This window comes from Glossina fuscipes, unplaced genomic scaffold (assembly GCF_014805625.2).
Source record: "Glossina fuscipes isolate IAEA_lab_2018 unplaced genomic scaffold, Yale_Gfus_2 26, whole genome shotgun sequence".
NCBI classification, from domain to species: domain Eukaryota; kingdom Metazoa; phylum Arthropoda; class Insecta; order Diptera; family Glossinidae; genus Glossina; species Glossina fuscipes.
In genome coordinates this window covers 3,541,999-3,563,295 of record NW_023998421.1, presented here as the reverse complement: position 1 = coordinate 3,563,295, position 21,297 = coordinate 3,541,999, and the positions used below count along the sequence as shown (strand labels likewise).

The 21,297-nt window shown below is 33.1% G+C and overlaps 1 protein-coding gene across 2 annotated transcripts; it reads left to right on the top strand.

Annotated features, from left to right (window-relative positions):
- The first annotated feature begins 502 nt into the window (after positions 1–502).
- On the top strand, positions 503–17,955 carry LOC119635553 (dnaJ protein homolog 1). Of its 2 annotated transcripts, none has more exons than XM_038030408.1 (5): positions 503–706; positions 805–1,171; positions 1,244–1,472; positions 1,555–1,912; positions 17,688–17,955. In XM_038030408.1, the coding sequence occupies exons 2-5, from the start codon at positions 946–948 to the stop codon at positions 17,913–17,915; spliced, it is 1,041 nt and encodes a 346-aa protein (XP_037886336.1). In that variant the 5' UTR covers positions 503–706; positions 805–945; the 3' UTR covers positions 17,916–17,955. The 2 variants fall into 2 exon arrangements, with proteins under 2 accessions (XP_037886336.1, XP_037886335.1); XM_038030407.1 differs by having other exon boundaries at positions 1,540–1,912.
- Positions 17,956–21,297: the final 3,342 nt, after the last annotated feature.

Below are 21,297 nucleotides of genomic sequence, written 5' to 3'. Positions count from 1 at the left end.
TTTTGTCCACAGTTATATGTTAATGTAAACAAGATCAACTTCTCAAGTTTGAAAAATTTGGAATTTACAAGGGTTGATAGTTTGTACATTACGGGAAAATAAATAAACATCCGCACAAATATTTGCCGAATCGGTATTTATATGGAATCGAGTAAATGGATTGAGTGAGTGTTAAATTTTCGATGTTTTGTGTGTTCGATGATTTTTTTTCAATTCTCTTTCTTCGATTTTTCTGACGTATGTGCATATGTTCATGAGCATATTATTATTATTTAAAAATGAATTAAATCTTCAGTGAAGAAATTTGTGATAAGTTGTTGTCATCCATTCATATTTACATACATATATTCAAAGATATTTTTTGTTTTTTTTTCTCCCATTTTGTTTTCTTCATTTGGAAAAGTTTAACCATTGAATATATTCTTGGTTTTTTTTAACAAAACGTAAAAAATTGTTTTCGTTTATATTCTTTATGTTTATCTTGTGTTTTCAGTTTTCGAAATAATAGCTACCGAACAGATATTTAGTCAATTGTTTGCTGGAAAATGTTAGTTATTTTGGACAAGGTTTCGAGTAAAACAGGAAAATTTCAAACGCCTATATAAACGAATTAATCTATAAATTAAATCAGTTACAAAAAAAAAAAAAAAAATTGAAAAAAAAAAATTGCCAAGGATTCTGCAAATTTCGTAAAATCATTAAATTCGTAAGTTTTTGTAGATATGAAGAATAAATTGTAAATAATTTTGTTTCCTATTTTAATCTTAATTTAAGTTTTTACTTACTTTTTTTTTTGTTTTTTAGGAAATATAAGAAATAAATTTACCATTGATCGGTCAAATATTACGTGATAGAGTTACATCCAAGAAGACGCAGAAAGGCAAGCATTTTCTTCTAATCTTACTCTGTGTAGCATTGCTTGCTTAACATCGATTTGAGTAAAACATGGGCAAAGATTATTACAAAATTCTGGGTTTACCTAAAACGGCCACTGATGAGGAAATTAAGAAAGCTTATAGGAAGCTGGCACTGCGTTACCATCCTGATAAGAATAAAGCGGCCAATGCCGAAGAGAAATTTAAAGAAGTAGCGGAAGCGTACGAAGTGCTTGCCGATAAAAATAAACGCGAAATTTACGATAAATATGGTGAAGAGGGTTTGAAAAGTGGGGGTAAGTCTTAGACAGCTTAAATGATAGCCTATTGAATTTTACATTATTATTGATTTGTTCCTATTTACGTAGGCGTTCGTAATGGTGGTAACACGAACGGAACATTTACATATCAATTTCATGGTGATCCCCGAGCTACGTTCGCCCAATTTTTTGGGTCTAGCAATCCGTTTGCTTCATTCTTCGATATAAGCGATAATCTTTTCGATAAGAATGTTTTCGATGTGGATACGGATCATGATTTTTTTGCATCACCTTTTGCCGGTCTAGGTCCACGGCAAGGTTTAGGTGGCGCTTTTAGGTAGGTTTACATATTATTTACTTATATTAATAATTTATGGATATATAAAAAAGTTAAAAATATTAAGACCTACTTCATTCAGATCGCATTCGTTTAATGTTCACACGCCGTTCAAAAAAGAGAAGCCGCAAGATCCGCCCGTTGAACATGATCTCTATGTGATGCTTGAGGAAATCTATCATGGTTGTGTTAAAAAAATGAAAATCTCACGGCGTGTTCAATTACCGGACGGTACATCAAAAAAAGAAGATAAATACGTAAGCATATCCATAAAGCCAGGTTGGAAGTCAGGCACAAAAGTAACGTTTCAGAAGGAAGGCGATCAAATACCGGGCAGAATACCGGCCGATATTGTGTTCATAATACGTGATAAGCCACATGGTATGTTTAAGCGGGAGGGCAGCGATTTAAGATATACGGCCCGCTTAACATTAAAACAGGTTAGTGCCTTAGAATATTGCAAAAAAAAAAAAAAAAAAAAAAAAAAAAAAACCAGAGATTAAGCATTGTATTCTCACGCCGAAAAAACCCGTGTATACTTTTTGATTATAATCACATCGTATTTGAGAAAAAATGGCCGGTTCGGTCCATATTAGCTTATCTGTGACAACCGAACAATACACAACATACACAAATATATTTAATTAAATTAAAACACATTTTTGTGTTTGACTTTTTTTCTTCGCGTTCTTCCATATTAATCAATAATAAACACTGTATAACATTTTGTCGTCAATCTGTGCTGTGTTGTTATTTCCACAAATTTTTTTAAAATTTTTTTTATTGGTTATACGGTCAATACACAATGCACAAGCGCGTATACAAACTATTTATGAGAATTTTCCCATAGTGCTAGCTAGCAAGCAACTGGTAATGACATAAACTACAGACTCATGTATGCAAAATGCAAAAAAAAAAAAAGAAAAGAAAAACACATCCTAGATACGTACTGTGCATATACATGCATATAGACATAGATAAAAACATGCTAATCTGCATAGTTATATATGCATATTGATTTAACTAAAGTGACATGTTTGCTTTAGCTCTCTTTATATTGATCAAAGGCAATCAGAAATTATTGTTGTTGTTCTTGTTTTTGTCGCTATTGGTGTTTTCATTTTGTGACTTCTTTTTTTTTTAATCTACCAGCGAAAGGAATATAAGGGTTCGATAATTTTGTTAATCTGTTTATCACTCAAAAATCATTGTCGGAGCATTTGAAGGAATTTATAAACATCAAAAAGAGGAGAATTCGCAACAAGTTAGTTAGACATAATTTATCCAGCCGTTAGTCTATATGAGGCTCGAAATGAAAAGACGTGCTTGACTTCTTGGCATTACTTCATCAATGTACAAAGGGGATTGTTTCAAGAACGACTATCCTGTAATTTGACGAAAATCCTTGCAATTTAGACTAACTAGTTGTGTTTGATTGGCTAAAGGACATGCCCATAGGACATAATACGCAAGGGTAGCCGAATTTCATAAAAATATCTCCAAATTTGCGACCTGTAGGTTAAATATAAAATTATAAAACGGATAAACGGATGAAAAAGCTTAAATCGGTTCAGAAAGTAAATCTCAATTGATCCGTGCAGTAAATAGTAGCTCTATCTCAAGTACTTCCGGCTGTTGCTGTTGTACATTTAGACAAGCTTAATATATCCTTGTACCCGTATGAGTAATTGGTACGAACCGTGATTACCAATATCTCAGAGTTTATTTTGGTCGTGAGTGTCATGGCGAGTGCCTAATCAGTAAAGGGCATAACATTAGCCGATTGAGCACGCACGCCATCGCCCATCTCTGCCTTTTTCTACAGCCCCATTTCTCTCTGACCATAATCCTCTTACACGCGTAGAGAGCATCCCTTGGGTGATTGGTTGTATCGAAAAAAAAAAAAAAAAATAAAATGAAAAGAAAAGAAAAAGTAAAACCTATCCTTGATGATGCAAATCTAAAAGACTCGTCCGTCATAAGGCGACTGAAACGTTTTTTTTTTCTTTGTTTACAAATTTTATTTATTGCGTAGTTTAGCTGGGTGGCATATGCACGTACGTCCTCTTACATGTCCAATAAATGTGCATACAAGCACCTTCTCTATTCGAATACGTAAAACAACATGACATACAACTCAACGTTCATTCATTCATGTTTGAAAAAGATGTTAAATTTTTCACACTTTACTTATTTTGCTATTAAATCAAGCTTCAATATTGGAGATACTGGAAAATTGTTAGCTATAAATGTTTTTAAAACTACTAACTAACATTTATAACTATGTTTGCAGCATATATATATATATATACACATATATTTGTGTGTGCATCCATGTGTCCAATAATAGTTCGCTACGAGAGAAGCCAATTGTGTTTTTCTGTATTTCTGCTTTTTGTTTCGAATTTTATTTTTGGTTAGTTTGTTTCGCTTTTTGTTTAAGTGGAAAAGTTAATTTGATTTATATCGTTCATAACGCTTGTTTTAGTAGCAGGTATATATGTATACGTACATAGACAATTATGTACTTATATGCATACATATCAATTTGATCAGCTTTTTTATTTATTTATTTATTTGTTTTTTTTGGTTTTTTTTTTTTCTTAATTATATTTACGGGTGAGAATTTTAAAATTTGAAAAATAAAATATTTTCTAAATTGTGTAATTAATTAACGGTTTACTTAATGGGGAAACTAAACATTGCCATAGTAATTTTTGCATTTTTAAATGTTATTATAGCTAACAGCATTATGGAGAAGTAAAATTCATTTAATTAAGAACTCATTTAATTTGTATCAATTTCTTCCAAGTTTAACTAAGTGAAGCGCGTTACCCCTTTTTTACATTCATCACAAAATGAATTGCTGGTCTTTAATATGCTGGTAAGAGATGTAACAATTTGTGAAGATGCAATTCTTGCTAAGAAAAAATATGCTCACAGATGAAATTAAAATAAAGCTGGATAAGTGAACTTGTTCATATGAAGTGGTGGGAGTAATAAGTTTGGAAAACTGAGAATCTAAAGCAGCCCATATACGTCTTGAACTAGAATAAAAATAGGGTAATCGTTTTGCATGAGATAACACTAGTATTTTGTTCCAAATAAGTTTAGTCGTGCTAAAGTAGTCCTAAATTTGCAGCCCCGTATTAATAAATGCCTTTCTTAACATTATGTTTTCTGTTGTTTCGTGATCTTGCCAAAAATCACGAGGTACTGATTGCTGGTACAAGAAATTCATTTCCATTGTTCTTGTCGGTCTTTTCGTGCGTGGAATAACGCACCATACACTGCATTCAGATGACGACCCTAAATGATGATAATATTCAGCTATGTCGTCGATGCTAATAATTTTCTTGATTTTGATCTTGCTTTTTTGCTGCTTCCCTGTAGTTTCATTTCGCTTTCTCGCCGACGGTGTGGACTCGATTTCTTTGCAAGTTATACAGTGTTTTGGGTATCCATCGCTTTAAGCAAATATAAAATTAAAAAAAAAAGCCTAAGGATTATCATTCGATTGACAGGAAATATTTTTGCACAGAACAAATAGATGGGACCTCTAGTAAAGAAATTCTGGTATTAAATTTTTGAACAAGATTATATTTGGTTTGGAGAAGTTCGTAATCCTCATACTGACTATTTTTGCTATTAACCTTTATTTTGAAAAAGTTCATGGGAGTACATTTCATCCAAGTTAATGTATAGATATAGCAGGTGACGAGTAAAGTACAATGGATAGACTGAAATCATATTAAGGCAGAGTAGTCTTTGTTAAATTGGTTTTATCCTTATATAAAACCAAAGCAGTAATCTTCACACAGTTTTCTACATCTTATGTAATTTATTGACAGTAATTTATATGTTTATTTATTTACTTTAGTTTACACTTACTAGCTACATTAGAAAATTCAAATAACAGAAAGAGCAAGGAAAAGAAAAAAAACAAAAAAACAAAAAATAGTTATAATATTACACTTTTCCTGATAAGATCAGAGGAGAATAGTGATAATATATTATATAACCAAATGGTATATGCGAATAAATAATTAATTAATATTTAAATATCAATTTATTATCAATTAATTAATTATTCTAATAATATAACTAACCAATTAATAGCTAAGTTTGACCGTCGATCACTACAAATAATGCATTTAATGGGACAATATGGCAATCAGAACTATGATCAGATAAATAGTTTTATCGTTAAATACTTTACATAGTACACACAAATGGAATGTATACAGTTTTTGTAGTCTTATGGATATACACACTCTTTGTAGTATTTGTAAATAAATGTGTTAACATTCAGATAGATTAATCTTAAATAATTGACATAGTTTGCACAAACGGAAAATGCATAATATTTATATGCTTATGGAAATATGTATTCTATATAATACTTATAAATGTATGTGTTGCTATTCAGATAATCATACTCGTATGAATTGTAAAGTATTGAATGACTGCTAGCTGCTGCCAACAAATGTGAGTGCATCAACACTACAATCGGGAAAGGATACCGTTGATTGGATGCATTAAACCCGAATCTTGACCGAACCATAGGTATGACTCATTATGAAGAGGCTGAGACTCATTTGGGAAGAGGCTGAGAGAGGAATCGAAGCTGCTATAACTAATAATTTGTGCGGCATTGAGAAAAGTTAATGCGATCATAGTTTCTAGTGCGTCTGTTAGGAACGTGAAAACCCATCACGCCAAGTAGAACTGGCGAATTCAAATGGCGTATTATCATGTTAGAGAGGAAGGTAACTGCTAATACTTTGTGTCTTGTCTGCAAAGATGGTAGGTTAACCAGTGTAACCCCGCGCTCATATGTAGGCAGCATCACCGAGGTATTGCAACGCAAACTAACGAGAGCAAATAAAAAAAATACAACACAGTCGACGTTTGACTTGTAAGTCGGTAATTAACCCATGAGCAAGTATTCTACACACAAGCGTACAGATCGTTAAATTCCTTAGCTCAACGTTTCATAAAACCAAAACGCTTTATTAACACAGACAGTTAATATAAAGGTGGATTCGCAACTTAGGATCCAGTAGAACAACAAAGTTACTAAAGAACTGCGCGTTAACTAGGCTGCAGTTATCAACAACGTAATGCGAAGGCAATTGATTAAATCACGCAAATGAAAGCGTTCGTTAGATTAAGTGACATGCCATTGGTGGCATATCGGACGTGCAATGCGTTTGAGCCCCACTGAAGGAGTACACGATTTTCAGTTGAATTAACTGAGCCATTATTGGAACTTCTAACTTTGTGGATTTTTTTACTAATTTTATAGACAGACAGTGCGCATAAGGAAATTAAAGGCGACATGGGTACTGCGAAGGGACATTGGATCCCATCACTTATGTTAGTGAAATTTCAGGCAATTAAGTCGAAACCTGTCCATAGCAGTTACGGTGATGTGGAACGTTCGGCAGGCGTAGAAAGTGTAGCCAGTGAGAAAAACGCCGACCAAGTTTACCGCCGAACTGAGTTTACGTATATAATAGAGGCAATGAACATGACCAAAGGACGTGCTTGCCACATTTTAAATCAAGTTTTAGGCGTGGGAAAGTTGTCAGGGCATTAGAGGAGATGTTTGCTCGCAGTGGAGTGTGACCACCAAGTGATAGTTAAAACCTCGAAATTGCATAAATGGAGGCTCGATTTGCTGTTCTACGCACCGAATTAAAATAATTCTTTAGAAGTGATTTGCGTCAAAAGATCGGAAGAAATTTTGGAGAATTGTGAGACCGACGGCACCATTGATAAAAGAGATCATGTTGACTGCTTAGATTGGAAAGCCTTCCGATAACATTCGCATGTTCTACCCTATTAAATCAAGAAAATATAAATCGTGAGCGTGGACTCATAGGATTTTCGCCCTCGCCGCTAATATTGATGTTCCGCTTCATTCTCTCATAATTTTTTACAATTTATGCTATATACTACCTATTTTTTATCACCACCTGTTATACCACGGAAAAGATTTATTTGTTTTTAATCAGCTAACTGTATCGACCTCTTCAGCGATGTACTTGTCAAGCGCAGAATATACATAAGGTGAAATTAATGAAACGATTTGACAAAATGGCAAAAATACTTCCTAAAATGCATTTTTATGGCGAATAGACATTTACAGTGAACAGTTGTGTTAAAAAATCCGACAAGGATGGATGGACGAATGACGTGTATTTTCGCCATACTCAGTTATTTGGTTAAAACAATAATTCACAAGCGAATAAGACAGTTTCATCGACTTTATTTCGAATGGCTCCAATGTCCGCCTACTGTTTGCTTAATTGCTCAAGTGATTTATTATGAAGCTCTTCTCGACTTTCATGTTCCTGGAAAGCAACTTTTAGGCTTCGTTAGGCCGGCTAAGCCTTCCTTGTCTTTCGTATTAAAGTTATAATTATGTTATGTTTTTGTTGAAGAGCAGTGTAAACAGCTAAACAGCGCTGAATGCGAAAGCGAAAGATAACTTTGAGTTACGTGATTGTCCCCCGGTTTTGGTATTCGCCGCAACAGTCTCATCTACACTGTCTCACTCTCACTCTCACTCTCACTCTCACTCTCACTCTCTCTCCCTCTCTCCTGACCTCCCTCTCTCCATTTTCTCTATTAGAATAAGTGCTTTTCATGCAAGTGGAGACTCAATAGCTTTTTTGAAGAGACAAACATCTCTGTCGACGAAAACTTCTTACATTTTTTCTCGTTTAAGAAGTCTCGGTAAAAGATGAAATTTAAAAAAAATTTGACAAATGTCTGCCAAGAGCCGAAAATACGCCCTCGTAGTAAATCTTGAAGAAAACACTTTACCGCAGCTGTAATATTACATACGACTTCTTTTAAAATTTCTTCAAAATTTATTTATATGCTTAATAAGTGCGTCATTTTTGGCACGTTCATCATTTTTTCGTGATTCTTTTTAGTTTTTATTTTTTTTAATTTTAATAAATGCCTTTCATACGCACCTCAATGTCATGTATATATGAATGAATGAATGAATGAATACATGACAAAGTCAATCAATATTCAACAAAAATTGTTTTTCGGACAATTTGTTGCGGCCATAAAATAAATAGAAAATTAAATAAATGCAATAAAAAGGAGAATAAAAAATTATTTAACACCATAAATAATTTCGAAAACGATCAAAAAAAAAAAAGATTAAATAAATATTAATGAAATTTACAGATTTATGACAATAAATTAAGGTTATTTAGAGAATGTGTAATGAATATAGACAACAAAAATAACGCGAACAGAGAGAGATACAAACTGGCAGACAGATCCAACTATGTAGTTGGGCACAGTGTGATTAATAACACAGCGATTTGTACAATATCTTGTTATAGGAGTTGTTAACGCAGCACAACAGCAATCTACAGTTTATTTTTGAATAAAATGTTAAAGAAAAAAATAAAAAAAAATGGGCAGAAAAAATGTGAATATAATGACGTGATCACATTAATGTGTTACAACGTTTTAAAGTAGTTCGCTTTTATGTATGTTCGTTGTTCACTATTCGCTTATGTTATGTTGTGGCCATGTGTGGCAGACTAGCTAACATGTAACTGCAGTCACATATAGAAAAAGACAATGCAAAAAAAAAAAAAAAAAAAAAAAAAAAATACATTACATTTTGTCTTCGCCTTAAGGCATTAAGAGTGCAAAAAATAAAAAAAATAATAATAAAAAAAGACTCAATTGAATTTCTAATTAAAATTTATTTATGTTTATAATGGCGAGATAGTAATACTTGGTAATCATTAAACTTTTACTAAAATTGGTAAATCATAAATCATTACAATAGGCAGTGGATATAATAATGAGTCTTTGAAAAATGTCTCAAAAATTATTTTTAGGCATTCGCCACGATTCTTCGATTTTTAACCAGAAGTTTTTAATTGAATCTTAATATCACACAAACATATGCATGCGTTGCAGCAAGCAATCTTTGCTTAATAATCTCTCAATCATTACCGGCCCCGATAATATTAAATTACTTGCCATTTATAGTCATTTGGAATTTATAATTCATTTTTTTTCCTACTTTTTTTTTTCTTGTTCACAAATTTTTACTAAATTTGGCTCGAGTCTCTAACAAGCAATAAAATGTTAAAAATTTGTTAGAAAGCCTATAGACTATGCATTATGCACATGATGTTATTATTTTTATCATCATCAGTTATCTGCTTTCAAGTTATAAATTATTTATGATTTTTTCTCTACTTTACGAGACAAAGAAGATTATATAAAAAAAAATAAAATAAATAAATAGAAAAAACAAGTAACGAAGGTGTTCCCTTTTATGCCAATCTCAGGTACCGATAACCTGAATAATTCGAAGGCTTTTTTCGTTGTTTGTGGGGGAGCCAGTTGACCATTTCGAACATGTTCATTTTCTTCTTAAAGATTAAAGTGAAGTATTAGATCTATAACCGAGTAGGCCTATTTTCAGATTTTTTTTTTGCCGGCTAAAGCAAAGTCATAGTTTCCTATCTTTTTAAAATTGATTGAATTGGTTGAAGGACCTTTAGAGAGAGACCGATCGCCTTGCATAATTCGATTCGCGCTTTTGTCAATCAGAAAGATATGTATTAATCCCTAAAAGGTAAGACTCCATGCTTGGATGTTAGAATCAAAACAGCTTAGCCTATCCTAAGCGTGACTGCCAAGTCGGCATACGTGGATTCAATCTTCAGTCCGGCAGATCACGCTTTAACTACGAATGATGTATGGCCGTAGATATATTGTTAGGTAATCCTTATCGATCGGGTAGGTGCCGCTCAGGTTGCGCTTACTCCCTATCTCCCTCACTGTCTGTTTCTCTCTCCTCTTCTTGCCGACTATGACTGTGTTACACTTGCAGGAGACACACCCTGAGTAATTAGTCATTTATAAAGAAAAAAGGAAACCTAGTACACTCCCATTCTATAATGATAAACGTAGATGATGAGTTATAAAGGTTGAAACAAAAAATTTTATTACCGAATTTTTTAAAAGCCTTGTTAAAGTTATAGCTTTCTATTTTATTAACGTTAATTTTGGCAACCGATTCACGTTCCTCCACAGAGAAAGTATGGATGGGCAAGCTTGCATTAATCCAAAAGATATATACAAGATCGTTGCAAGATCAAAGAATTTAAATGTGTTTTTTCACAGCCAACTTCCCACTTAAGTCGTATAATCATCAGATATTTTGACGGCTGATATAACAAACCTTGCTTATGACTTAAGGTAAAATGAAAAGCAAAATTTCCGATATATTTTACTTTTTTACTATCGAAGAAAAAAAAAATGCTTGGAAGTGCTTGGAGAAGATGTATTGCCAGAACGCATATTTTCGATCCGGTAATTTTAATCCTGAAGATGCACCATATTCTCGAACGCCAGTTGAAGCTGATGAAGAGACAGTAAAGGCATTAATTGATCCGAACTGGCGAATCAAAATTCGTTAGATCGAGTATTTGGGAATCGCGCTTCTGGGTGTAGCACTTATAATGACATCGTTAAGTGATGAATACTCGTGTTGGAAGGAATCGATTCCAAAGAATTTGTTTGTTTTTTAATCCCAAACGTATCAACAGACTGATTAGACTCGTTTTCAATTCGAACATTTAAAGTGCTGAGGGAATATCTGAATTCACCCATCAGGCAATCGTGTTTGTTCAGTATTACTAAAAATAGTTGAGTCAGTAAAACTCGCGAAGCATGCTAACATCTACTCCGGGTTTATTTACATCAGCCATTAACGTTAGTTGTACGAGCAAATGCCGCCTGAGGTTTGTTCACGAGAAAAATGGTGGAAAAAGTGTTTTGTAAGGAAGAAGGGAGAGAAGCAAAGATGGACAGATAACTGTTGAGGATGGGGATCTTGAATATCCACCATTTCCAAAAATTTACTGTAAGTACTTTTAAGTTGCAATCGTCAGCGAGTCAGCCAACCAGTTAGCTATATTTTTAGTTTGAATATTTAAGCGCCTGAAGTAAATATTTCAGGTCATTATGATATGGCTTGTTGTTTTACCCAAACAATGATAAAATTAATATGCCTTTACATTTTGGTAGCAGATATACGTGAAAAAAAACCTATGAAAACGTTAACACCAAAATCAACCGCAACAAACTGCAACAGTTAGTGTTGTAATAATATTGTTTTATGTATAGTTTATGAGCAGTTTTTATGTTTATCGCTTTAAATTTTTTTCTCGTTACTCTTATATTATTTAATGCACTCTTGTCAACATTCAGTTAATCCAATTACCAATTTTAACATGACAATGAAAACAACGTGACTGGTATATAAAAACCAATTAGAGTATGAGCATCAGTATCTTGGAACATAGCAAAAAGCATGACAACGACGACTAAAAAAAAAAATTACATTTATAAAAATTTTAAAAAGTTAAAGATTATATATCATCACCGATAATAATGCATCACCGGTTAATACTGATTTCGTTTTGATAAACGAAGAAATTGTAATATTCCCTAATATTAAGTAGGCGTGGTCGATTTTTTTCATTTTTTATAGGTGCTGTAGGACACCCAATAGAATATAAATGCTAGTTATTATTATTGTTGTAGCTGTTCTTTTTTTTATATTTTCTTTTCTTTTGAGAACAGAGGCAGTCTCGCGTTATATTGTAGTGCGGTTATGTCCTTTGTCGATTTGGCTCAATTTCAATTCGCATGAAAGAATTTCGAATCTTTATGTCAAACAAGAAGCCGTTTGCTGTAAGTTTGGAACCACGAGAATATTTGCCGCATACATTACACAGAAAGACAGACCGACGGACAGACGGACAAACTTAAACCGATTAAAAAATTGATGCTAATCAAGAATATATATATTTTATAAAGTTCTGAGGCCTTCTGCTGTGTATTGCAAACGTTCTGACAAAATGAATATAGTTCTCATCCTTCGGTGATTGGCTTATGTAAATATTACACTAGACCTCAGAAATTAACTTCTTTGAATACCCGAGTAATATAGATATTCTCATTTGTAATCTAGAAAATGTTTTGTAGCAGACATTAATATCAGTGAATTTCCAGTATTAGTGCATAAATAAGCACTGAATGCATGAAACTAATACATAAATGTTGGTGTGCTTTGCAAAACATTAACATTTTCCAAAATTGTTGTTCTAATAGATAAATATTTACTGAAAGTATAGGACGCTCTATTTCCTTAGCATAATAGTATCTGACATCCTCAAGTATTCTTCTTTTTTCTTTTCAGAAGAACATTTTGAATTTATGTCCTTGTGAAGTAGGTTGGTCTTTGTTGCATTCATTAGCATTAGTTGGAATAAATTGAAGATAAATTGAAAATAAACGAGAATAAAAATTTTATCATTAACCGGTCGGCAGTATTTTTGGCTCGTACATGAATACATATCACGTTACATATATAGAATAGTTTTTCGGAAACATCTTCATAGTTCAACAATGAAAGTTCTACAGGAAAACAAGTGAGAACACTATAGGAGATAGGGCCCACTCTTAAAAATCCTACGTATTCCTATAGCTATTCATGAATCACATAAACATATCGTATGTGTCATGTGTATCGTATGTTACAATGTTTTTGAAAATCAAATGCACTACGTGAAGTGGCGCGATCTGAATCATTTTCGAGGGGATTCGTACATGGATCACATCAGTGTACCAAACTTCATTAAAGTATTTAAAAATTACGACCTGTACGTTGAGCACAAGCAAAAAAGACGGGCAGATGGGTAGACAATGTTAGATCGGCATAATAAAAGATTTAAAAAAGAAAAAGAATGTAGTTCTTACATCCACACAAACTTAATCGAATTTGAGTTTCATATACTGATACTTGCGACTATGACAGCTGCACAAATACAGAGGCTCCAAATAATCCATTTTAGTAGATATAGGTATATGTCGCCGGCATACCGGAAACTAGGACAGATAGAGAAATATTGATCATAGGCATTTAAAAGTCTTTTCATGTAAACGACAGTCATCAAAATATGTCGATACATAACGTGCGTCATCATCAAGTTCTTGAAGTTTGAAAATTTGAAACATCAGAATGACTTACCCGGTAATTCTAGTATTCAGACTATCTGCTAGATTGAACATTCTTGTGATTGATGCAAATTGTATGAAATGTATGAAACTTACGTATTAATAAAATTGATGGCAAAAAAAAATTACTAAGTTCGGAAACTATGAAAAAGTTTTTCGCACCGTGTTAGACTAAGCATTAATATAAATATATATGTATATATATCCTACTATAGTGTTCTTGTTTGTTATACCCGCCGCTGTAAAAGGTGGGTATATTCATTTCATTCTTTTCCAACCGAAATACCCGAAAAGCAAGCTTCAGAGACTCTATGAAGTACACATATTCTTGATCAGCGTGAAATCCTAAAGTGAATCAGTTACGTCTGCACCTCTGTATGCCTGTGTGTCGTTGGCATTCTCCTGGTTGCAAAAATGAAGATATCGACTTCAAATGTGGTAGAAACATTAGAAGTTTCTGCCCGCAGATTGGTATTGAAAATGGGCCAAATTGCGTCAACTGGACGCAATTTCGTTTTTCTTAACAAAAATTTGTGGATTTTTGCTCGTTACTCGTAAATTTTTAAAGTTAGAAGATTGAAATTTTCAACGTTTACTTTACGAAGCACTCTGCTCTGTATATTCTAAAATGGAAACAACGGGCAATGCCAGCACACGGTTACAAGCGTTAAAATTTTATTTTTTTCACTTTTTTGCGGTTTTATGCAAAGCAAGACAGAATGTTTAAAACTATTTTGTATCTCAAAATGAATGCGATAGACGCCGAGATTAACTTTTTCACAATAATACCAGCGATATGGGTATCACATAAAAGAACTTGGAGAGTAGAATGCGAAAGAATAGCGATGGGTAGGTGAGATTCGGCCCCCACCGAATATAACTCTCTTTCTTGTTTTTACTTTTCTATGTAATTAACCCTCTAATCGATAGTTTCAATTGATATTGCTGGTCCTACTTTTAGTAGTCCTATTAGGCTTAAATAATTATGTAATAATAATAACATATTTAGTATTTTTATCTTAAATTCCTATGCAATATATATTGTACTTGAAGCTTTCGAATTTTATGACTTGAAATGTAAAATTTGTTCTCAAACGAAAACTTAGGGCTTTATGTTAACAACGGCGATTTTGCAATCGTGAAATGTATTGTTTTGTATTTTACAAAAAGAACACGCGCAGACTGTGTATGCCAGCGGAAACATCGGAAGAGTATTTAAAAATTGCTTTAATGTCGAGTAAAAAAATTGCAAGAGTCACTTAGTGATGCTCGGAACACGTATTTACATTGAGAAAGAGCCAAACGGTATAAAAAAAAAAAAAGGAAAAAGAAATAATTTCAAATAATCCGTGTGCACGTGCAGAGCAGTAACAGTCTGCATGCAAATGTTGCATTAAAAAAAAAAAAAAATTCCACATTCCTTTTAGTATTTTTATTGCCCGTGTTCTATTGTATCTTTTCGCATTTTTTTTTTTTCGTTAGTTTGCTGCAATACTAAATTGTCATCAATGTCGTTGTTGAACAATCACAATAAAAGCAGCATTGGCGTATCAGAAATCATCATAGTCATCATCAAAGTGCCGTTGTTGTAGTCAATATCATCATCAAAGGCATCTTTATCATTGCTATCAACGAAAGCTTTATTGCTAAAGATTTATTTATGTGCGCTTACAGTATTGCATTGAATATGTCGCGATAAAAAGTTTCAGGAGGAAGCATTAATGTTGTGTGTGTCTGAAAAATTACTGCTTTTTTTTTTTTATGTATTTGCCGTGCAAATTTGAATTGATCTGGTCATTGAAACAGATTTATTCGCATGTGGCCCTATTTGGCTGCTTTTCTTATTGCTTGGCCTTAAAACAGAACAACTTACATATCTGTATTTAACGAAAATAGGAGGATCCACTGAATAGAAATTAAGTACCAGATTAATAGATTAAGTATACGGACGTATGCCCAGATGTTTTACGTGCTGTTTGCCTCTCATGGTATGAAACCAGAGGTGGATTTATAGTCCTGGGTATGGAGCTAACTCGAACGCAACCTTCATCTCTGAGAAAATGGCTCGCGTAATGATGTCGCTGAAGATGTCAAATAACATTATATATGATATGATATAATCCCTACTTGTTTGCTTCATCACATACCCAATATCGTAGAACAATGATTCCCACTGTTACCTGCGTTTTTTGCTTCTTTGATTTGGATTCCTTAGAATGCTATCTTTACTCTCATTTATTCAGTTTTCATTTATTTGAAGAAGAAAGAATGGATTTCGCAGCCTAGTGACAGGATTTAAAGTAATTCAATGTAATTTTCTTACCACTTTTTTATATCGGCTTTTAGTTATTTTCGTAAACTCATATGTCCATATGCTTAAGTCAAATGGTCTCACAGCATCATCTACGCAAGCCTTAAGTGTTACATTATTTTTCTATCATAAGCTGATGCTCGTCTTTGGTCATGCGTTTATGTCATACACCATTTCGGGTAATTTGTGCCATACTATTAAGTTATCATAAATGTTTATATATACAATAATAAAATTTGAAATTTTTATTAACACTTTGACTTACCTAGTTTGCAATGTGCGTGTGCACATTTTAGGTATGCCATATATTTAATAAGACCTGGTCACTTGTAATTTGTAAATTTTAATTAACTTTAGGTTACACACATATACCCGGACTTGGGTACATATTTGGTTTCAAGTCTAGCGTGAGAGTATGTTTTGTCAAAACAGTAAAACATGATTGATGGGTGTGTATTATTTATTTTTCGTAGGAATGTTATTATCTTTAGTTTTGGTCGAATGTTGAAATCTCTTATTTGTGTATATTGTTGCGATGTTTACATATTGTACCTCTTTCTAAGGCTAATACACAATTTAGAAGCGATCATGAAAAGCTTGATGCCGGCGAATTGAGGCATGCAGGTATCATCACTACAGCTCAGTGGTTCCTTTAAGATTGTGCGAAACCTTTTGCGATTCTTTTTTAGACTAAAGGAAATGCAGACGGTTGCTAAGAAAATTAATTAATTCAATATAATGATCCGGTTTTTGCCTGACTTTTAAATTCTTCAGTATTTCCTCGGTCTGACATAAATTGAAAAATTTCCAATTTTGTCCGGGATTCACTTCGCCACAGCCTAACAGCACGGAGTCTTTAGGTAAGGTTTGCAGCAAAATAAAATTGATGTTACGTCTCTTGCTCGGTGCCCACTAACCGGCGTCTAAGAAATTAAATTTGCTAAGCGCTGTCCCATAACGCAAGGTGCATTTGCTGAAAACGTGCGCTGTAATCCGATCTAAGTTTTTCGGGTGTCGGGAACTGAGCTTCTTGCATATACATATTCATTGGGATTCAGTTTAATTTTTGATGTGTGATTGATGCTTTTTTTGAGTCTTAAATGATAAGATGTCATGGATTTCAAATCCGCTAAGTAAACCTTACGATTTATAATTCCGTTACCTCTTTCTAACCTAACTTCGAAGTCGTTTAAGCTTGAATTTTCTTCCTCTAATTGCGGTTTTGTTAAGTCACTTGTGATATTTATAGTGGTGGCTTCTCTCAGTAAAGGAAACACACGCGGATTTAATTGAATTAACTGGAGCTGTATACGATGAGCCAACTCATAAGCGGAAAATGTATTTTGTGAGGAGTTCAAAAATGTTCTGCGTGTTTAGGAACTTTTAACTAAGGATTAAATTAGTCATCGAAACGTAATGCAATGCTTTCGTGTGAGAGATGTTGGTCCGATCAAAATCTACTCAAGGGGAGTCTGGTCATGAAAATTTTGTTACAAAATTCTGAAGAAAATTAAATGTTCAAGATCGTACAAATTTCAATAATATACTGACGATACATATCGGTTCAAGAATAGAAAAGTGAAAAAACAACAACAACAACTTTCATTACATCATGCGAAATTTGAAAAATAGATAACTTTTTCTTCTTATGCATGTGATGAATAGAGTACAGCAACGGAGCCATTCAGAAAGTAAATACTAATCTGGGAAAACAGAGAATGTTATAACAAAAAAAAATAAACGAGATATATTGAACACATTGATAGCAATACTTTATTTTAAAATGATTAAATTATTTCTATTTTCTTTCATTTTCGTAGGCGCTGTGTGGAGTGGTCTTTCAAGTTCCTACCATGTCCGGTGATAGACTCCGTATCAGTACTATGCAAGAGATTATTAAACCTAATACAGTAAAACGTATACAGGGCTACGGTTTACCTTTCCCCAAAGATACGACGCGTAAAGGTGATTTACTGGTGGCCTTCGACATACAATTTCCTGAAAAATTAACTGCCACCCAAAAAGATATGTTACGAGATATGTTATGATGTGTTTTTTTTTTTTTTTTTTTTTTGAGAAAATGTTGCATCAAAAATACACAAGTTCACGATAGGGCAACTATAATAACTATCTTTAGTGATAAAATAGCAGCGACGACAGACACATAATTATACATCCTCATCGAAATACATCGTTCATCTAAAGGCTCTTCGCTAATTATATAATAACATACACATATAAAGGAAACATGTACGAACGCGATAGCGTTTTAATTATAACGTTTTGCAAAATCACAAAATTTTTTTCATACTAAACTAAACTGAAATGAAATGTAGAAAGAAAAATGTGCAAATTTAAAAAAAAATTTTTTGTTTATTATTTTGCTGTTAGGCGCGTAATTTTAGTAATTTTTGTTTATTATGAATTATAACATGAATAACAATTGTCCGGTCTTTGTATAAATTTAATTCCAAAAAGAAAAAAAACGTATTGAAAATCTTTGTTTTAATTATGATTATTTTTGCATAAAAAAAAAAATAAATTATTTATTAAAAGAAATTTAAGTTCAATTTTATGTGGTTTCAATACATCCCTTAGGTAGGTGCAATTACCTTGGTTAAGACTTTGCGAGGACGTACTTACTAGGAGGTCTAGAGCGGGACGAAGTTGAATTGTCTAAATGCTTGCTCTGCTTTTGCCTTTCTAGAGGCATTTTGAGTAAACTTTTTACCAGATTCGAAGATATTTCACCAACCGATGTCAAAGACGACAAATCACATAAAGGCCTGATGAATGGTGACTCGATACCTCATATCCGTTGCAATCGGTCGAGCTTTACTTAACTCTTGTAACCCTTCTTAAGGTAGCTCCTTCCATCAAAGAGGTTTGAAAGTGAACCTATTGTCGACTTGACATGAAAACTACTGTTTGCTCGTTGTGGATGAAATAAGAAGTATTCCTTGTTCCTCCCGGGAACATGAAGTGCGTATAGACCCCATTCTTTTATCATGCTTTACGACTTGGGACTATATTCGTGTCGATTGAAGCTGTCCGTGCATTTGACAGAATAGCTGAATGAATGCTCAATTATTCAATTAAGTGTTCATTCATCTTCTGGGCAAAATAAGACCTATATTAGTTGGCAAACGCAAAGTGCTGTTCGTAAAAATGTAAAATAAAAAATATTAATTAGAGCTGCTGGTTTTGCGAAATATAGGTATGCACTCCTAGTTTGTTATTGCTTACAGTGCTTACGTGATTTTCTGCATTTTTCGTAAACGCGTGCATTCTAATGAATTATATAGGGGATAAATACACGAAGGGATGGAAACCTGGGCATGGATAATCGATTTGAAATTTTACGCAGATCAAGAACACACACGGCTTAAGAAAAAAGCCGACGATGAAACATCTTTTATGCGGCCTCTTATGATATAATTAAAAGCGAAAAGGTACCGAAGTGCCACGACTGATCGATTGAATGGAACGCGACCTAACCGCCAAAGATGTCAAAGAGAGTGTTTAAATACACTACGACGCACCGTTAGTCGAACTCGGCTCGATAAGATTGCTAACGGCCATGTCAACGGTGATGCAAATACAGATGAATTAGCTGGACATTGTCGGTGCTTATCTAAGCGACGAAAAAAAACCTACTTGTGCCTATGTGTCCAAACGACAAGTTTTATACCTTTACCGACTAAGCACTCACTGTAGCTACGACCCAAGTAAACTCCGCCCCATTTGAGATTTGAATCCACGAGAAACGACTATGTGGTCGCAAATCTTGTCCACTCCTTTACTCATGCGGTAAATATAACAGAGCGCTTGCAATAATATACTATAAATATTGCAATATTGAATTTCATATTAACTTGTTACTTATATCTGAAACCCGCCAAAAGCACAAGGCATTCATAAGAATTTGCTTAAAAGTGTACAGTTTCTTATGCTACAGCAAGGAGTTAGGCTGTCAGGTCTCCCCGAGATTATATTTTATTTATTTACATATTTTATGGATATACTTACAAATATCCGTAAGTGTAGTTGTAAATCCACATATATTTATATAATATATATTATATTATATTATAGATTATATATATATTATATTATACTATATTATAGAATGTGCTATATATATATATATATATATATATATATATATATTATTTGCGCTTTTCTATAAATTTTCGGCGATTTAGTTTAGGAAATTCCCCCAAAGTAATGTAAATTTTTGTAAAAATTTCGGAGAAATATTTTCAATTTATAATTTCAATGATGTAAAAATATATGTTATTGTATTTATATCTGCAAGCCCATACTATAAAATTCATTGCCAATTACAAAAGGATCTCTTGGTTATAAACATTATTTACATTTCTGTATGAAATTTTAAGCTTTGATGTGTTAATGAATGCGCTTGAATATGCATAAATATGTATGCTATTGTTGCCAATGTGTGTATGTGTGTGTGTTTGTTTGTTGTACAGCAAATGAAATACTAACATTGCTTTAAAGCAAATACACATGCATGCACAACGTAATAAGTAAGTACTTATGAATGTATGCGTTTATGTATATAGATAAGTTTATATGCATATTTACGAGCTACAAAGTGCCACAAGTTAATTAAAAACAGTACTTAATTAGTTGTGTAATTGTAGTTAATTAACGTTTTTTTTTTTTTTTTGTTTTTGATTAACTATTCAATGAAAATAAAACTGGAGCCAGCGCGGGAGACTGAGGCTAGAAATATATTCAGGACAAACGTATATTTGTTGTTAATCGAATTTTTTTTTAATCACATACTCGCTAAAATAATATTAACAAACCATATTATAACCATATCCTCCCCTTTCTGTGCCGGATAATAATAGATAAGCTTACAAAAATTGAATCATATAAGCCCAAATTGGTTCTAAACTAGATCTCTCATAAGCTGATGAAATTATGTAGAAGAAGTACATAAACGTTTTTCGGGCAAGCCCGATTATTGGATACCTTATACTACCTCGTCTGGTATAATTATTCATTCGTTTTGGTAATAATACAAGAACTATACATTATATCCTAGAAAGCCATAATTTTGATGAAAGTTGGCATATTGGAGGATTCCCAAAACATCACATGGCAAGATCGAAATTTAGTAAACTTAATTTGCTCCCTAAAAATTTTGTGTATTTTTCAATTTTCATTAAAAAGAACTAGAAACTAAACTTTGTCTCCATACGAGGGCTTGCATTTCATGATAATCCTCATATATGCTAGAGTTTAGCAAATAGACCTATATGATCCAAGTTTCCTATCGTGAATTTTTTTGCTAAGCTGCTATTGTGGACCGATTTTCATCATAAAATATTGAAAGTTAAACATCAGATACACAGCCAGACAGACAAACTTAAATCAATTCAAGAAGTGATTTTGAAT